At 41.5% G+C, this 18,602-nt stretch overlaps 2 protein-coding genes across 4 annotated transcripts in view; one reads left to right on the plus strand and one right to left on the minus strand.

The window, feature by feature from the left end:
• The first annotated feature begins 6,749 nt into the window (after window positions 1–6,749).
• ube2t (ubiquitin-conjugating enzyme E2T (putative)) lies at window positions 6,750–9,195 on the plus strand. Its single transcript, XM_042098652.1, has 6 exons — window positions 6,750–7,122; window positions 7,249–7,318; window positions 7,406–7,511; window positions 7,678–7,776; window positions 8,480–8,563; window positions 8,884–9,195. The coding sequence occupies exons 1-6, from the start codon at window positions 7,014–7,016 to the stop codon at window positions 8,992–8,994; spliced, it is 579 nt and encodes a 192-aa protein (XP_041954586.1). The 5' UTR covers window positions 6,750–7,013; the 3' UTR covers window positions 8,995–9,195.
• A 120-nt stretch (window positions 9,196–9,315) lies between these two features.
• The window catches only part of LOC121712764 (leucine-rich repeat-containing G-protein coupled receptor 6), an 84,643-nt gene continuing 75,356 nt past the window's right edge, over window positions 9,316–18,602 (minus strand). For all 3 annotated transcript variants that reach the window (XM_042096719.1, XM_042096718.1, XM_042096720.1), the window contains 9 exons: window positions 17,820–17,888; window positions 17,355–17,426; window positions 16,290–16,355; window positions 15,859–15,930; window positions 15,067–15,138; window positions 14,482–14,607; window positions 13,439–13,581; window positions 12,122–12,202; window positions 9,316–12,003 (listed from right to left, as the gene is read on the minus strand). In XM_042096719.1, coding sequence (XP_041952653.1) covers window positions 10,769–12,003; window positions 12,122–12,202; window positions 13,439–13,581; window positions 14,482–14,607; window positions 15,067–15,138; window positions 15,859–15,930; window positions 16,290–16,355; window positions 17,355–17,426; window positions 17,820–17,888 — 1,936 coding nt within the window. In that variant the 3' untranslated portion in view covers window positions 9,316–10,768. The remainder of the gene's footprint in view (window positions 12,004–12,121; window positions 12,203–13,438; window positions 13,582–14,481; window positions 14,608–15,066; window positions 15,139–15,858; window positions 15,931–16,289; window positions 16,356–17,354; window positions 17,427–17,819; window positions 17,889–18,602) is intronic.

Consider the following 18,602-nt stretch of genomic DNA (forward strand, 5'->3'; position numbering starts at 1 on the left):
TGCAGTCACCTGACATCACCATCAAATCAGAGGATATTTCAGAACTATTAACGTGGAAGCTCCCCTTAAGAGCATCTTAAGAGCAGTGCACGCGCATTCACGCTACGAGCATGTTCGGGAAACAGTCGGAAAAAACAAACGAACGATCGTAAGATGAATCGTAGAAAACCCTCTTAAGTGTGTGTCTCCGTCGTTATCGGGAAAACTGGGCCCAGGGCCCAGTTCAGTGATCCTGTTGGCGTTAGCTGTTACCAAAATAGGCTAGTTATTGTGATGGCTGTTTTGCTCAAGCTAAGCTAGTAGCCTAGCCTATATTGCTGGAAAATAATAGTATAACCTTACAGTAAAGTTATCAATCGCTCGTTTGCTTATTGTTGTCTCTGAATAAACCAACAGAGATAAAAAGCAGAAAAGCAGAGCCTACCTTGAAAAGTTGGGCTGTCCTAGTCCAGGCTGGCAAATCATGTCAAAAGATTGATAGTGAGCAAACCAAAGATCCTTGATTAACGTTACTGCTTGGACTTCTGCATGTGTGGCAAGAATATGGGGTTGTCTCATAGCACTGTTTGATCTGACACAAACAACAATTGACTACTTTTACCACTGCTAGGTAATAGTAAAAATAATGAAACGAGCATATGATCAATATTGAGCCAACTATATCTTCTTTTCCAGCCTTACTGTAGAAATGAAGTGGCCATGGGAACATAGTGCACCCCCATGGTTTCTAAATTTGTGCCATTCCAAAATACCTTTTTTTTTCTTTAGCAGCCAGTTGACAATGAAGTAGGGAAAGGTCAATTTAGCAGAATCAGCACCTTAATTAATATCATTACCACCTGGGTCTGCTGTGAAAAAATGGTCCTTCGGCTCATATCCGTATCACAGGTTTGGGCCAAATCGGTGTTTTGTATTTTAAACGCATCTCCTGACTTCCAGTTGAGTTGCGGAAATTGGACCTGGGACAAATCTGTAAACCGGTGATAAAACAGCATTGCTAGCAGAGCTGAAACCTGTATCAGGAGCAGACCTGGCCCACAGTCAGATACCGTATGTCCGCTACAGGCGGATCTAATGGCTTTTATGCGGATCCGGCCCAAAGGAAATTGCTATCTGGGAGTGACTTTAGCATTGCTCACGACGGGTTAAATGATTGCAAAAGACTTGTTGAAGTGCAAGTGTAATTTCATTTGCATATTACTCAGGCCTATACTAGATGGCTAGTTTCCAAGGCTACATGAATAGGCCAAACTACCAAAATCTACATATTTTACTATCACAATTTCTATCAATAGGCCTTCCTTATTTGGTGTACTGACTAGACATTATTGAACAAACATCTGAATTTCAGTATCTAAGTAGGTTAGGTTGGGATGTCTGCTATACATTGTTGACATTACTGTTAAAATGCACTTCCAGTATAGTGAGTATTGGCAAAACAGGTTATCATTTTTATGTTGAGGCGGTGGGGGTGTTGTCGGCAGCTGCTGAAAGTAACTAATAAAGTAACTTGTAATCTAACTTAGTTACTTTTAAAATCAAGTAATCAGTAAAGTAACCAAGTTACTTTTTAAAGGAGTAATCAGTAATCAGATTACTTTTTCAAGGTAACTGTGGCAACACTGGGAAGAGGGTACTGTTACTTAATGGGTGTTGTGTTTTTCTTTTTATCATAAAGGTGCAGTCCTTAATCCTTGCAAACAGCCAATGAAATACAGTCCTCCCTTATCTGCGAGTGGAAAAATAGAGCTTGCAAGATCAGGATGGTCTCACAAGGCTACAGCTAGAGGACCTTAAGGAGTTTGCTAAACCACCTTTTAAAGTTTAAAGAAGCCCTATGCAACAATTTTAGCAAAAAATACCTTAATTATGCAGGTTGAGAGTCGTTCTGATGGTTCTACAACACTTTTTGGGTCGTTTGGTGGGTGCTTCATCTCCCTCTAGTGCTTCTCCGCGGAAAAAAACGAATATGCATCTTTCTGGTCGCGGTCAGAACACATCCGGATGTAACTCGGCGGAAGTAGTCAGATTGTAGTTTCTAAGAAGACTGCAAAACGGACTCCGACTTGGCTTTGGTGCTGTTGAAATTGTAAGTAGCCTACCCTTGGGTGAACTTCGTTTTTGTAAAGTGATTTGATAGTCTCTTGAACAAAGTGTTTAGCTTGGTTTATTGATGGCTAGCTCGCTAGCTAGTGGGGGTTTAGCGTAGCAGTCACTTGCTACCGAAGCTGCAGGGGGAGCTATGTCGTGAAAAATGCGAGCCCAAATCAGGCGAAAACCCAGAAACAGCAAAGGAATAACCAGATCTGCATAGGGCTTCTTTAAAGGGAAACTTGGCGGGATTAGATATATTTCCCCCTCTGCTAGAGAAATTGCTAGAGAACCATCTAGCCCTCTGCTAGAGAACCATCTAAATGATTTCTAAACAGGTTTATTATGTTGAAATAGTTACCAAGTTCCCCATTAAGCTACACTATTCATAACACTAAATATTGGATTTTGTTATTTAACCTCATGCAGGCTCTATATGTAAAATGATGTATGGTGTAATTATAGTTGATACAGTAATAACAGATGCTTTTGTTGGTTATTGTCACACCATTATTATTTCTACACTATGTGGTAACACTTTACTTGACAGTATCGACATAAGAGTGACATGACACTGTCATGGCACATGAGAAACCTAACCCTAACTTGTTATGACAAAAACCAAATGTCACTTAATAACAGAAACATTATTTCATCAACGTTTATGACACGTTCATGACAGTGTCATGTCACTCTTATGTCGACACTGTCAAGTAAAGCGTAACCCACTATGTTACCACTACTACGTTCATAGGATCATGAACAGTCAAATGTGGACTGTACCCATATCATGATAATTAAAAATGTGAAAGTAAATATGTTAAGTGTTAACTTACCTTTTGTTTGTTACCTTCTGAAGTCTGCTTTACTAAGTATTCTCTGGTGACTGGTCCTGGCCTCAACACAGGTTTATTGGCCAGATTGGGCCAAATATCTCCAGGGTAGAGAACACAAATTCAGATTACTCCTGTGTGGTAAAAAACCCAGTCAGTGAAATGAGGTTGTAATGTTTCCGCATTAGCATCCACCAACAGGTTATGGGATACTCAAATGTCCAAATTAACACCTCCTTTACCTAAACATATTTTACATATCATACCCCTGTCTTAACAATTAAAACAATTATACAAGTATTACCCCTAACACCTCAGCCAACATGTCACATCAATGCCAAAGCCTTTCATCAGTGTAGTAAGAGCTCCCTTTTCTGTCAGACAGAAGAAGGGAAAATGCTCTTATGAGAGTAACACTTACCCCTCTTTCTCTTACATCTAAACTCCAGTAGAACTCTGCAGCCATTTTCAACACAAGAGAATCACAACTATTCCACAGAAATTTGATTTCGAGTCCACAAGAAAGAGTTGGGTCATTCCACAGACACCAGAAGGAAAATGTTTCCATTAGAGAGTGACCCCCCCCCTTCAGGTCTCAACGCTCCACTCTCTCTCTTTTTATACTCTGTAGTCTGACTATGGTACGTTGAATATTTCACCCAATTCTGGTTCGAGCAGGTTTTCTGACAGTCCGGTGATTTACTGTGCTACGACCCCCCAAACAGGATACTCATGTCTGCAACATTTATGCTTGCTTTTCTGGGTATTGTTCCCCTAAGATATCTCTGTGCACCCTGTGTTATTTTGTGGTTTGTCTAGTGTAGGCTTTGCAAACAGCCTACCCTTGTGTGGTTACATGAGCATTGTGTCCTGCACCTGGTCCTTACACGGTCACCTGCACCATTGCCGATATGATTATACATCATCCAACAAATTCCATTTCAAAACATGAATTAACTTTGCACAGGTTTACACTTCAAAATATGATTACATTTCAAACATAGCAATTTCATATACTTAAAAGTTATATCACTGGGAAAAACTCCTTGACCATTCCTTGTGCTTGGGTGTCTTTCCCAGATTTTATTCACACAAGGTTTGGTTCACAAATCTCATTTCAATTTTGTTTCCAAAGTCTCTTGGCAGCATGTTTTGGTCCAAATTTATTTATCAAGGCACAATGTGACTTAGAGTCAGACTTAGAAGCAATGTGCAGGCAAGGGTTTAAGTATAAGTATACTCTTTTGATCCCGTGAGGGAAATTTGGTCTCTGCATTTATCCCAATCCACGAATTAGTGAAACACACTCAGCACACAGTGAACACACAGTGAGGTGAAGCACACACTAATCCCGGCGCAGTGAGCTGCCTGCAACAACAGCAGCGCTCGGGGAGCAGTAAGGGGTTAGGTGCCTTGCTCAGATAATTATCCATCCAAGCATTACTCCACTGTACATCTGCCATTCTAGGGTACCCCACACACTCATCTCTGGGGTACATCACCCAGGGGTCAGACTATGGAGGTCCCTATAAGAATACAGCTCATACTATGGGCAAGTCTCTGATTGCCTCACAGCAAGCTCACCCTACTTCCTCACCACATATGTAGTGAATGGAGAGTGCAGTCACCCTTCCTGGGCTAAAATCCAAGCCTACAGTGTATACCTGCACCGTGACTGTAACGCCAATGACCCTAGGCTCAATTCATATTTTCTGAAGACCCAATGTCCACTGCAAGGGACATATGAAAAAAAAAATGGAGAACATTTTTTTTTCTTTCAAACATACTGAAAACATCTTAAAACAATCTTAATATCTATTTTTTTTTCCTTCTGGGTCCCAGGATATTGATGTAGCCTGGGGCATACAGGAGAAAGAGAAATGACAGTACAGGTCAGGATTTAGTTGTACTATATTTTATATTATATATCTTGATTATAAGGACATTGTTACTTTGCTTGCAAGTCGTCACCATTATATTGTTTCCATACAACATTTAAAACAAATTTTCAAGTCTTGTAATCTGTTCTGGCGCGGATACACCGGTTTGGATCAGGTAATTACTTTCATATATGAACAGTTACAAACAACTGGCTAACTCCACAGATATAGGTGGATGTACACAAAATGCAAGGAGAATGAATGTATTAAACCTAAGGAAAGAGATGGTCGTTTAATTCTAGAACTAACTAGACCCAAGGGGTATTAAATTTAGAGTAAGGAGGCGGCTCTGTCGCCAAAACTACTTTGCTAAAGGGCCTATGCACGAAAGGTGCGCTCACTTGTTTCCGGTGGCGCCAAGTGTGTTTGAACCTGCCGCTATTGTTAATGTAATTAGTATCTACACAGACACGGTTGGGTGTTGCACTAGTGAATCAGCATGGTATAAGGATTTATGCATGTGTTACAATTAGTATTGGGCAAACGAGGTATTCAGTATCAGATTGAAGATGTACTGTAAGGAGCAGAATGCAACAGAAGATGCCATTACAACACAGTTAACACTCCACCGGAAATAAATTAGCTACCTGACGAGCCTTTCGTGCATGTAGCCTATTATATGCCTTTATAGACTAATAAAGCCCATTGCTCTCCCATATAAAACCTACAAAGCATCAATAGCCTACTTTTCATGTGCTCACACAAAACTTTCATGTGGGCACATGAAGGTTTCGTGTGAGCAAATGAAAGTTTTGTGTGAGCCCATGAAACTAAACTTTAGATATTTTTTTGCTCATGTCCCCTTAGGGGCTCCGAATGTACCTAATCCATATTATGATAATTAAAAATGTGAAAATAAATATGTTAATTGTTAACTTACCTTTTTTACATGGTGAAAAAGATACCCAGTAGCCTGACTCATTCAGGCGACCCTACATGGGGTCCCGAAATCCAGTGAAAACGCTGTAGGCCTAGTATGCCTGGCATGTAGGTGGTGCCTTGTCGGTGTTGTGAAAAGTTTCACACAAATTCACTGTTCTGACAACAGCTTGTTTTCAGCTGGAGGCTGCTTAAACGTCACTGTATAAGGACCATTATCATATAGAAAGTCACCCCTGACCACTATTTGGGAATGAAAAAATGAATGTGTCCATCTACTGGTATGTATGTATGTATGTATGTATGTATGTATCTATCTATCTATCTATCTATCTGACAAGGGATTTAATAACAATAATAATAGAGTTTTGCGTCACAGTGCAGATAAAAAAAGGATTGAATGTGTTATTTGCTTAACACAAGTCATTCCAAGAGGGACAGTTTTCCATAGTGTTCATTTTTTAGTCTAGGTTCAATTTAAAGATATTTTAAGAGGATGTAATCAGTTTGGATTCAATAACGAATGTAAACTTTAGCAAAAATTACAGAGTTGTGTTCAAATATGAAGATAGGCCTAGTCATTTTAATGAGAAAGGGGCTCTCCACCAAATACGACAAATTGGGGGATAAATAACAATATGTGATTTTTTTTATTTGACACATGTAAGGAGGCATATGTCTGCCATTTCTGTTCTACTCTCATTCTAATGTCGCATAAAGATGTACAAACATTTATAAGCAAAACAAGGACTCTGGAAAAAAAATCTGCATGCTCTTTAGGCCTAAGTTGTCTTTTTACTTTAGGGTCTCAAAATGAGAGATAAAAACAAACTTGGTAGATTTTTATTATTATTATTATTATTATTATTATTATTATTGTTGTTGTTGTTATAGCCTATTCACTTCCTGCGTTTCTTTGGCGCTGCGGGATGTATGATGGAACTTGTAGTTTTTCTGGAGACAAATGCCGTTTCACCAATACACTTTAAAACTTTATTTCCCATGATGCTTTTCTGTTTGCGTAAGACCAAAGGGGGGAGACTTGAAATCTTTTACCGTTCAGTGAGAAGTTTGTAGCCATTAGTCTGTGTGGGAAAAAAAGCTAAAACTAGATCTCGTAATTTTATTGTATAGTTGTAGTTGAGTACCTTGACAGTAAACGGGCTAAGGAATAGTCATTTGTTCACTTTGTATTGCGTTGTGAATAGTTAACCTGTGGTTACCTACCTAGCATAAGCAAACGATAGCCTCAGATATTTGTTTGCTAAATATGCAGAGGGCCACTCGTCTTAAACGTGAACTTCAGATGCTCACGACTGAGCCACCCCCTGGAATATCATGTTGGCAATCAGATGATCAAGTTGATGACCTTCGAGCTCGTGAGTTCTGTCCAACGAAGTCAATGATGTCTGCTGATGCTGAATGAACGTCAATCGCGTGTACCAATGTTAGCTTATAATGCATGCAGGCACATCTATAAATGACTGACCTTATTTTAAACACAGAAATTGTTGGGGGTGCAAACACGCCATTCGAAGGAGGCTTGTTCGCTCTGGAGATCAAAATACCTGAAAGGTGAGTGTGCTAGTCAGCATGCATTAGAGCCTAATGTGGAAACGTTACGTGTGAAGCAACATTGATTTACCTATTTATGCCATACAGGTACCCTTTTGAACCACCCAAGATTCGCTTCCTGACTCCAATATATCACCCAAACATTGACAACGCTGGGCGCATTTGTCTGGATGCACTAAAACTTCCACCTAAGGTAGGACAAAGGCTTTGCCAAAAATGGACAAACGTTCTGTGCGAAGACTTGCCACTGACTGTTATAACATGGCCTATTGTATTTCTGACATGATGACGATGATGATGAAATGAACTTTGGCCATCTTCATACAAAGGAATGTGAGTATGTCGATTGTGTCTTTTAGGGTGCTTGGAGACCGTCTCTCAACATCTCCACAGTACTCACCTCTATCCAGCTGCTTATGGCCGAGCCTAATCCAGATGATCCGCTCATGGCAGACATTGTAAGTCCCATCTCTCTCACATACACACACAGGTAGGAAAGGTTTGATGAACCAGTTTAGGACCACCTTGCAGACCTGACATGGAAACACATTAACATGCGTTGCATGATTCTCTAAGTGGCTTAATATTGCAGATGGCTCATTCCCTGTATGAATGGGTCCCACAACTAAGGCCTGTAAAATATTTCTGTTCAAATTCAAAAAAACATTATCATGTGTTTTAGGGTGTTTTTTTCCCTCAACACTTTGAATGGAGGTGATTCATTTGTTGCTGTTGTATAATCACATAAAACATAAAAAAACATGTTTAAAATGCATATGCCTCAGTCAAAATGTGTATTTGTGTATATTTCACTCTTAAGTAGGCCTATAACTGTGTGATATATGGTGATGTGTTAAATTTGACGATATACAGAATGCCAGTATGTCTTCATATTGTAACGTCGGCGCACAAGACATTGCATAGCGTTCTCCCACGCAGGGCATGCTGGGATGCGGGAGCGAACATTTGGGGTTTATGTCTGTGTCCCTGCTCTCGTTCTCAGCTAATAAACCTTTTGATTGGACAACTGTGTGTCGCTATCAAATCGTTACAATATTTTACATTAGAATGCTCTTAATACACCTTCTCATGCACCTCTCAGTGTTTCTAATCCTCTTCTGTTGAAGTTATTATGGAAATAATATTTCTTTGTTTTCGCAGTCATCTGAATTTAAGTACAACAAGCAAGTCTATCTGGACAAAGCCAAGAGTTGGACAGAAAAACATGCCATCCAGAGAAATAATGTAAGTTTTGACGACTTGTGTAGATGGTTTGCCACATTACATGTATTAACCACTAGAGGGACCTGTATGTCCACGAGTAAATCTGTTAAGCATATCTCAGTTGGCAGGCAGTTGGGCCTGCGGTTCAGCTTCTGGGGCAAATTTGTGTGCATGCAATGACAAAAACATACAAAGAAATAGCAGATTAAATCGAGTAATGCAACTGTTGACAAGCTTACCTGAAAAGTTCATGCATTCTACTTTCCTGTTAAGTTGATGCCAAATGCTTTGCTAAAATGCATTTTGTGTGTGTGTGTGTCTGTGTGTCTGTGTGTCCAAAGGGTCAGGTCAAATCTGGAGAAAAGGCTACCGAACTTTTAAGTAAAGACTATTCTCGCAAGAGAGAGCCTCTCAAGGAACAGCCACAAGAGTCTAAGAGAGTCTGTCTGTAGTTTAGCTCTTAATGATTGTTTAACCTTGTAATATTTGTGTTTTGTTTGTTATGAGACACACTAGTCTATTCATCTGATGAATATGACCGTCTGCTTTTACATTTCCTTTGTGTCTGTGTTCTGGATTTTCATTTTAATATGTTGCTAAATCATTTATGGATCTTTTCTTTCTTGCCCATGTAAATAAAACATTTTGAGGTATTCTTGTTCCTCCAAATTTCTTCAAACTAAATCCTTATCCAAGGAAGGAACAAATTACTCACCAGCAATTGGGACTTAAATATATGAAAGTAATAATTTTATTAAATCATATTTTTTTGTTGTACGTGTACAGAAATATGAAAATATGTACATCCAAAATAGTATGTGTTTTACAAACTATGGTATTTACTTTAATATAAAATTATATATAAATTTAACATACTTTGTGTAAAAAGAGACGATCAACACACTTGGGGTACAATGAAATAATAGCATGCTAGGTCAGAGGTAGTTACACTGTACATACAACAGCTAGCCTACTATACACAGACAATAATGGCCATCCAAACTTGACTGCGGATCTAGATGGCAGTAAAATGCTTTTCTGTGTCAGTCTAAACTGAAAAAAATGGAAATACATTTTGACACATTCTGTAGAAACAGAATGTATGTGCTATACAAAATCAAAACATTTAAGAGTTGCTGCAATGCCATGAATGTGATCTGGTAGGGGTCTGTAGTATCATAGATAATCATTTGTGACAAATGTAGTAAATTCCCTTTTAAACGAGACTTGACATTTGTATTTTTCTTAACCCGTCATCAGTGAAATACATAGTGAGCCCATACATTGCAGTTTGTTCCTTTACTTACATTTTCAGTCTGTCATTAAATCTTGAGAGACTTATAATCTATCATGTTATGTTAATTATTTTGATTTGTTTGGTGGAAACTAAAATATAATTGTATACAAGGTATATGTGGTTCCATGCAAGGCATGGAAAAGTTCAAAAAGCATTTGGGAAACATGAAAAAACAGGGCTTCTGAAAAATTCCAATGCTAAAGTTCCCTTTGTACTGCAGTCACCACACTAGAAAAATATATTTTTTATTATACCAAAGCCATTAGCACATTGAGTGGAAATGATTCATGTTCATGGGAAAGCAAAGCACTGCATGTCTGAGCTCTTGAGGTAATCAAGGGCTCTATAATCATCTGGGGTGGAGAATCGGTAATGTTTGAGATCTGCACATAAAGAACAGCTGGACTGGGAATCTATTCTAAACTATACTGACACTATAATTAAAATGTAGCTCACTATGTCAGACCAAGAGGTGTGAAGGAAACATAATGGGAGGTTTTAGCTTTTTCACATTGTTAAATCTCATGTCTGCATCAACAGCTCATTCTGTTGTTTTCTCTGCGCTTCTTTGTTTGTGTTTTGTTTATGGTACTAAAACCCTTTGTTACCTCCTTTTGCCATGTTGAAAAATTAAGTTACATGTCAGTCGCCACATGAGAGACAGCTTCCTGAATATATAAATTAATCTGCTTTCCTGTGATGGCACAATAGCATAAAGGTTGATGTTTCCCTGGGAAACCACAAACCACAATCCCCAAAATTAATTAGTTCATTCATCAAAGACAGTCAACATAATGTTCCAAAATGTAAGGATAGATTCACGGCAGTGTCCAAGGAGAATATTCCGCTTTTGTACTCTTTTTTCCCTTCCCTCTCTCTTTCTCTTTCTAAAATGGTCCTTAGAAGTCTCAAATGGCCACGTAATTGATTTACAAATGAGATGCGTGGGGAGATGAGTGACATACTCCAGTGGGGAAGGAGCTGCCATTGATGCTGTCCAGCCCATTGCCTCTCAAACACTCCTCCTCGTTGAGGCAAATTCCCGTCATAGACCCGGCCATACGCTCTCTGCCAATGGTCAGCATCTTCTGTTGGCAGGGGATGAGAGGCACGGAGGGTGACCAGGGGTAACGGTCCTCAACCTCCAGCTTGGGCAAGGCGGAGGAGTCGAATAGGGTATCCACTTCGGCGAACGACACCAGGGCCTGCGTGGAGTCGTAGGAGCTCTTCTCGGTCTCCATGGACACAAAGGAATCTAGCGTCTCCTCAGGGGCCAGCTTGGCGCGGCTCCAGAAGAGGCGGGCGTCCTCGCGGAAGTGCGGGTTGAAGAGGAGGTAGAGCAGCGGGTTGAGGCACGCTGGCAGCGGCAGCACCACCAGCAGGACGGACTTGATGACCTCCTCGGCCACGGGGAAGAGGCCCAGCAAGGAGGAGAAGGTGAGGAAGGCCACGGGGCAGTAGAGCAGGCAGTTGGTGAAGATGAGCCAGGCCACGTGCTTGATCATGGCGCAGTCCCAGATGCTGTCGAACTCGCCCTTCATTAGGTCCCAGTATAGCTTGATGTAGGTGCCGGTGATGACCAGGAAGCAGAGGGAGTTCATCATGATGAGCGCTACCATGAAGCCCAGCGTGGATGGCCGGCCCTCGGGCAAGGGGGAGGGCAGGCAGAGGGGCGACGTGCCGTACTCGCCCACCTTGCCGAGCGGCAGCGCCGCCACTGCGATGGAGAGCAGGACGCAGGCGGCGGCGGCTGCCCGCACGCTGCTGAAGGACGGCGACTTGCCGTAGGCACGCACGCACGACACCGACACACTGCACTGCACAGCCGCCAGCGTCAGGAAGAGGATGGAAGCCTCCGAGGCGAAGATGGAGACAAAGCCCGTCGTCTGGCACGCCGTCCCTGACTCCCAGCGGGCGCCGTGCCGCGCAAACTCGCCGAACGTCAGCACGTCCACCATGGCCAGTGTGCCCGCGCACAGACCAGTCAGGAGGTTGGCGCCGCCGATGGCGCCAATGACAAACTTGACCGGGGACAGGTAGGTGGGTGAGCCGAAGACGCTGATGATCAGCAGACCGTTGCCCACCAGCGAGATGAGAGTGATAGCCCACATTCCCAGCCGCACACCCCAGCTATCAAACATGTAGTCGCAGGGCTTAAAGGGACCTGGCAGAGGAGCAAAGAAAAGGCTTAATTAAACTCACAATTACAATTTGCATCTGTTTCAACACATACTGACAATAAATCAAACCTACTGGCAGGGGAAGAAAAAGATCAAGTATACCTGGGAGTGGTGTGCACTGGATGCTGGTTTGTAGTTTGGATTCTTCAATTTCTAATTGGAATTCTTCCATGTCGGGGTCATCTGCAAGACAAAAGAATAGAACATGTAAAATGGCAGCTTTGTTTTTCTACACTAATATGCAACAATGGCTGCTTGATAAAAGATAAAGTTGTAGAGTAAATATGTGTGATTCCACGTCAGAAAATTCAAAAATTTTTGAAGTTTAATCATTTGCCCCTTGCATAGTAAATCTTGCACGTAATTGAAGGTGGAACAATACAAGGAAAATATTTTGCGTACTTGGGGGCCAATTTATACCTATTAACATTGTTTGTTCATACTTCATTTTTGTTATCTTAAGATAACATTCATGTGTGCCTCTAGACAATCTTACTCATTCAATCTTGTTTCAAATAGACCCTTTCAAAAAGTAATTACAGACTGCTTTCATGTGTGCACGTCAATTGGATTTGCACTAACATGTTTGCTCTTTCCTAATTAAATATAGATATGAAGAGCCAGAAATAGCCAACAGACTGTTTAAGTTCATTACAGTGCACAGAGTGCTATAAAAGGCAGCATTGTTTCTCTCCACCAGGTAGATTGTCTGTGACCTAGCTTTGCTCTGAGAAAAGGCATTTCTCAGAAGATCGTGCAATAGGTATTGACTGAATGTTTTTCAGGCTCCACAAATTGTTGTGAAACTATGTTGTTTACTGAAATGGACACCATGTCTTGCCTGGTGCTGCAATCCCACAAATCTTCGCTTCATCCACTGTGGCAGGAGACATGCTGTTGAATTTCAATTGGGCAAGGGGCATTTCTGATGAGCGCTGACCCAAATTACATGGAAGACAACTGGATTAGCTTGTAGCTGTCTTAGCAGAGCTCAACTTGTGAGATCTTAACTGGCAGCACCATTGTGAGCAGAAACAAATCAAAGGACCAAACCCAGAATAAAAATAAACAACACAGCGCACAACTCACAGTGCACTGATGTCACTCTCTGTCTTTCATACAATCATAATAATGGAATGGATGTACTTGTGGCGCCCCTGCTACACCGTGTGCCAGTAGCCAGACTGCTTTAGCCTGCTTCGAAACGAAAGAGCTTCCTTTTCTGTCATCTCCTAAACTACACCTCACAGGGCACTGATTGTTCGACCAGCAATCTGGCAGGCTTCTTATTTGAGTTTCCAGACATTTATACCAGCAAAACCTTAGTGTATAGTACCAGGACACGCTACATTATAGGCCCTAGTAGAAGGTTTATTATTTAGTCATTGTTACTGTATGGAAGCGATATACCGTACTTACAGTTGTTAGGAAATAAAGCTATGGTCCTCTTATGCAGGTCATCGTCTTCACTGATTTGCTCTGCATCCCATTGGTTGATGGATTTGTGACTGTTGCAGGCACCATACACACAGCACTGGTAGGCAAAGGGCATTTCAATCACCCTGTCGAGGTAACATTTAACATGTTGATCATTTGTAACAGGTAATGTAGCCTACGTACTAGTTATTATAGGATTTATGGGGCACCCTGGGAACCCTGAATTCAAGTCATAGTTTGGAATTAAGGTCTTAATGTTTCCCAAATATAATTTGGGGTAGTAAAAAAAACTGTAGAGCACTGTGGTGTTATGTCTTTGAAAACAATTCATCATGAAGATTTGAGGTGAGTACACCATTTGGAATATTACTCATTTCTGTCTTGTGTCCATTAGTGTCTCATCTGTGAGTTTTGGAAAACACCCTTTAGCTCCTTGTCACATCCCTAACATCTCAACTGCAGATCATGGAATCTAGAGACAGTTCATCAGTGGACTGCTTCTACTGCCCCTAGCCATAATGTGAATGACAGTAAAGCAAGCACAGCAATAGAAGAGCCACAGATGTTTGGGAATGATAGCTTTCTGCCTCCAGGGAGAGTGAAGTCAAGGTAAATAGACTGTAAACAGACATACTGCATTAGGTATGTAAAGGTGCATGCTATAGTGACTGAGGTACGGGGGCTGGGGATGACAGAGTTCAGGTGTTTAGTAAGTGTCATAGAGGAAGGATCCAGTGGTGTTTTTTTTAATTTTTTTTTTTTTTATTGCTGTCCAAAACTATAAAGGTGTCTCTTTATTATAGGCCAATTAGGTTATACTGTATGTCAGTAAGGGTTTTGCAGATTATGCTGTCGCCACTGATTTATGTGTTCCCAAAACTACCGAGAACACTGACAAATACCTACGACCTTGATAAATCATTCAATGATTTTTTTTTTCATATCAACACATCTTTACTTAGCTAAAAGTGAAAGCACCTAACAATATTGTTTTTACCCAAGTCATGATGAAATAGCTCTTGTACCTTATCTTGGGGAAATCCTCCTGCCTGAAAGAACTGGACAGGGCCATATTTCCTTTCAGCTTTAGGTGTGTGAGACTGGACAGTCCCTCCATGGGCAGCATGCTTAACTGATTTTCTGTAAGATCACTGGGAACAAAGAGAGGGCCCGAAGTTAGACTCTATCATCACAGACAAGCATTAAGTGTAGATTTACGCTCTTTGCATTTACAGGTTTATAGCAGGTGTTACTGTAGAAGTCACTTTGTATGCTTTGTTCAAGACTACATAATTGCATTCTTGTCATACAGCACTTTTAATCTGTTGTGACTGACGACATAAGTCTGCACCAGCAAAAGGATTTTTCATTATTACAACCACAAATTCTTAGAGCCTTGCCAAGAAAAACATGGAGTCGATGACATAAATACTAAAGTATGGATCAAGGAATCTGAATGTACTTAAGAAAAACACTTGGCAATCCAGGCTTTAATTAAAACTTCAGCAACCTGGCAGCTATCCCCTTGTTCACTGGAAACAGTGCCATTCCTTTTTTTTTTTGTTAAGGCAAGACGTCAGGCTGGCAACCACAGTAAGACTGGCACTCACAGTTTGACCAGAGAGTGCAGGGATAAGAACGCTTCTGGGTGAATCGTCTCAATCTTGTTCCAACTGAGGTCCCTGTAGAGGATGGTGGACACATGGAACACAGAGGTTACACAACTGTAAGCTCAGGCAAAAGGTTATCAGAGAGAGAGACAAATATGCATCTGTCTTGTCATGGTTTTCACTTAGGCCACAGGGTGGGAGTGTTGAATATGAAAGCAATATGAATGACTCCAGCAATGTGGCAATACGGGCGCTTCTGTTACTTGTTCAAGTGAATGTGTCACACACTGAAAGACAGCTTAATTTCACAAGAAATGTATTCACACTGCCTGCACATTATAAGTGCACTTGGACTTGGCCAGGACACTCAAATAGCATGAATAGCCAATGGTGAAGTAAGTGAGTATTTCTGAGTAGCTTAGGACAGTTTGTATGTTTGTGAGTGAACACATGAATGTGTAGAGTATAAAAGTGTAAGTGTGTTTTGTGTGTGTGTGCGTGCGTGCGTGCGTGCGTGCATGCACATGTGTGTGTGTGTGTGTTTGTGCACATGTGTGCATGTGTGTGTGTGCGTGTGTGTGTGTGTGTGTGTTTGTGCACATGTGTGCATGTGTGTGTGCGTATGTGCGCATGTATGTGTGTGCGTGTGTGTGTGTTTGTGTTTGTGCCTGTGTGTGTGTGTGTGCGCCCGCGTGTGTGTGTCCATGTGCGTGTGCGTGCGTGTGTGTGTGTATGTGCGTGTATGTGCATGTGTGTGTTAGAGAAAAGTGAGATGGAGCGGTGTGCACGTACAGTGAGCGCAGGGAGGACAGCTGCTGGAATGTGTTCGCCTCGATCTGCCGGATCAGATTGTGCTGTAGGGCTCTGCGGAGAGTCAAAACAAAAACGTTACCTCAGCTATACCGCCACTGCCACCGACAGGCACGGCAAACAACACCCATTCTACTGCATATGTGGGTTTACTCAGCAAGGAAATGACACCAGTGCAGTGAGAGAGAGAGACAGAGAGAGAGAGAGAAAAAATACAACTACAACTGATTAGAGCACAGTATCACATTTGTTACACAAGGAGCACAGATAGATGATGTCAACTTTTTCTGGGTATTGAGGTTTCATAGCAATAATCCCTGACAATGAGCTCAGTGGTGGCTTTGCAACACTGTGTGATGAATAGGGGTACAGTTCAAGCGGAGATAGAGAACAGAAGTTGTTCACAAACTCACATTTCCTGGAGCGACTTGCAGTGACAAAAGCTTGGGAGCTTTTCAATCTGATTGTGGGACAGTTCACTGCAAAACAAATGAGGAACTTCTTTTAACTTACACAGCAGTGGGGTTTTTTGCTGTGTGGCTGTGGACAGTGATGTAAGCATGATGATTCATTTAGCTCTGGGTTTCTCTTATCATCTGTCATCTGCTGTTGACATTTTTGTGTAATAAGCATAGCACAACAATTAGACCACTGCCAAGACTTTAGCTTGATGTAGCTGCATCTCCCTTTATATGTACGTCCATTCCAATTGTCATGACGATAGTCAGGGTAGTGTGTGTTTGTGTGTGTGTGTGTGTGATTGTGTGTATGTGTGTGTGTGTGGGGGGGGGGGCTTGGTTGCATCATCTTATTCAATGGAGTTAATTAAAATAAGCTGGATTTAGCGTACCCTAAAAAAGTCAGGTGTTGAAACATTGCACATACACACACACACACAAAAACTTGGTGGTATGCTCAACAGGACCATATGGATATCAGCAGTCACATGAACTTTATCTTAAACAGTTACATGTTGCAGAGATTTCCCTTGTGAGTCGAGGCGAGTGATTGAAGTTTAATACCAGAGTGTGGTCTGTGTCAGGCTATTGAAAGCTTTGTCTGAGTGCAGTTTTGGTGAATTATGAAAACCTGACCAAAGACTTGATCAGCGGTGTACCCACAAGCCTTGGACATTCTTAAGCATCACAAGATGAGTGAAAGCAGGAAAACAACATCATCATTTAAATGTTGAGTAAAAACATTTGTCGAAGGGCAGAAAGCCAGTGGCCAGAGAACCAGCACTTGGTGAAGTCAGTGCTGACGCTGCAGACCTTATGTTAACCAAATGCCGTATCTAAACATGGCGATCTCAGTGAAACATTGGAATACTGTGTAAAAACTAAACTTCTATGTCCTAGGTTCAAATAATATATTTGCTCCATGGTCATGGAACAATGGAGGATTACAGTAAGTCACTCTAACAATGTTTACAGTCAATGTCCATGTTTATTGGTTTGCTATGCAGACTGAATACTCACAGTGATCTCAAGTTGGGCAGTTGCTGGCAGAGGCTCTGTGGTAGGGTAGTGAGACCAGCCCTGGTGAGGGCACTGGGGGAGCAGAAAAGAGAGGATGGGGAGGGAGAGTTGGTGAAACTCCAGGGCTATTGTGCAAATCGCAAGCAAGCACAACTCTATTTAGTAAACAATTACTACATGGATGCTGAAACGCTGCCATTGGTCGCCTTGGCTGTTTGAATGCCTGGCACGTTGTCAATGGCTCTATTTTAGTCCGTGACATGCCAATTAGTTATTTAATCAGAGAAAAACAAATTTAGCCAAAATTCTCTAAATAGCATAGAGCCTGTTCATAATGACCACTAAACAAAAGTGATAACTACCAGACTCCTCAATATTCTAAAGTCTCCCTGCATATGTAATTTTGCAAGTTACAGTATGTGGAGGGAAAATGAGAAATAAAAGGGAAAACACAATATTACTCACAGTATTTCCAGACTTGTTGTTCCTTTCAGGTCTGGGAATTCTTGAATTTCCGTGGCTCCATTTAGGGAGCTGTGGAGTGTGGTTAGGACTCATTAGTTTGGTTCATTACGCCAGTACAGACAGGAAACCTAGCAAGCAGCTGCAGCAGCCTCAGAGGGAGCGAGCACGCGTGCACGAGAGAGAGAGATAGAGAGAGAGAGGGAGGGAAAGATAGAGAGAGAGAGAGAGAGAGAGAGAGAGAGAGAGAGAGAGAGAGAGAGAGAGAGAGAGAGAGAGAGAGAGAGCGAGGGCAGGCCTGTTTGATTGGGGAAGGCAGTTGCTGCAGTGCTCGGAGCTCTGTAATCTGAGGTAGACCAAACATTTGAGCTTCGGTACTTCATTGCAATGAGCTGTGATAACAGAGCGTGTCTAAAACACACATGCTTGGCTTCTGTGGAGAGAGCGCTGGTGGTGGAATCAGTCTGTAGCTGAACATGATTCATGTTCCATCATAGCCATTAATAAAATTCATAGGCTGGAACAAAGATACTGATTACAGGATAGACCTGTTGCATGCTATGTGTACTTCTGCAATGATATGCAATGTTGCATAATTTGCTCACTCTTCAGATTGTCAGAGTTCTGAAGATGGATGAACATTACACATGGAAATTATGACATGAAAAAACAAAACAAATGGTATTTTAGGGATTTAACGTGACACCTTAAGTGACATCCTGGAACTGCAATCAATCATTCGAATGAATTGCTAGTCTCACCCGAGGTAATTTCAACCTCTGATGG

Source organism: Alosa sapidissima, chromosome 7 (assembly GCF_018492685.1).
Source record: "Alosa sapidissima isolate fAloSap1 chromosome 7, fAloSap1.pri, whole genome shotgun sequence".
Lineage (NCBI taxonomy): Eukaryota > Metazoa > Chordata > Actinopteri > Clupeiformes > Clupeidae > Alosa > Alosa sapidissima.

Bases quoted from the DNA above. Each gene is read 5' to 3' on its own strand.
- ube2t (XM_042098652.1), top strand. From the start codon at position 7,014: ATGCAGAGGGCCACTCGTCTTAAACGTGAACTTCAGATGCTCACGACT. The intron at 7,123-7,248 runs GTGAGTTCTGTC...TTTTAAACACAG, and splicing joins AGTTGATGACCTTCGAGCTC to AAATTGTTGGGGGTGCAAAC. The intron at 7,777-8,479 runs GTAAGTCCCATC...TTGTTTTCGCAG, and splicing joins ATCCGCTCATGGCAGACATT to TCATCTGAATTTAAGTACAA.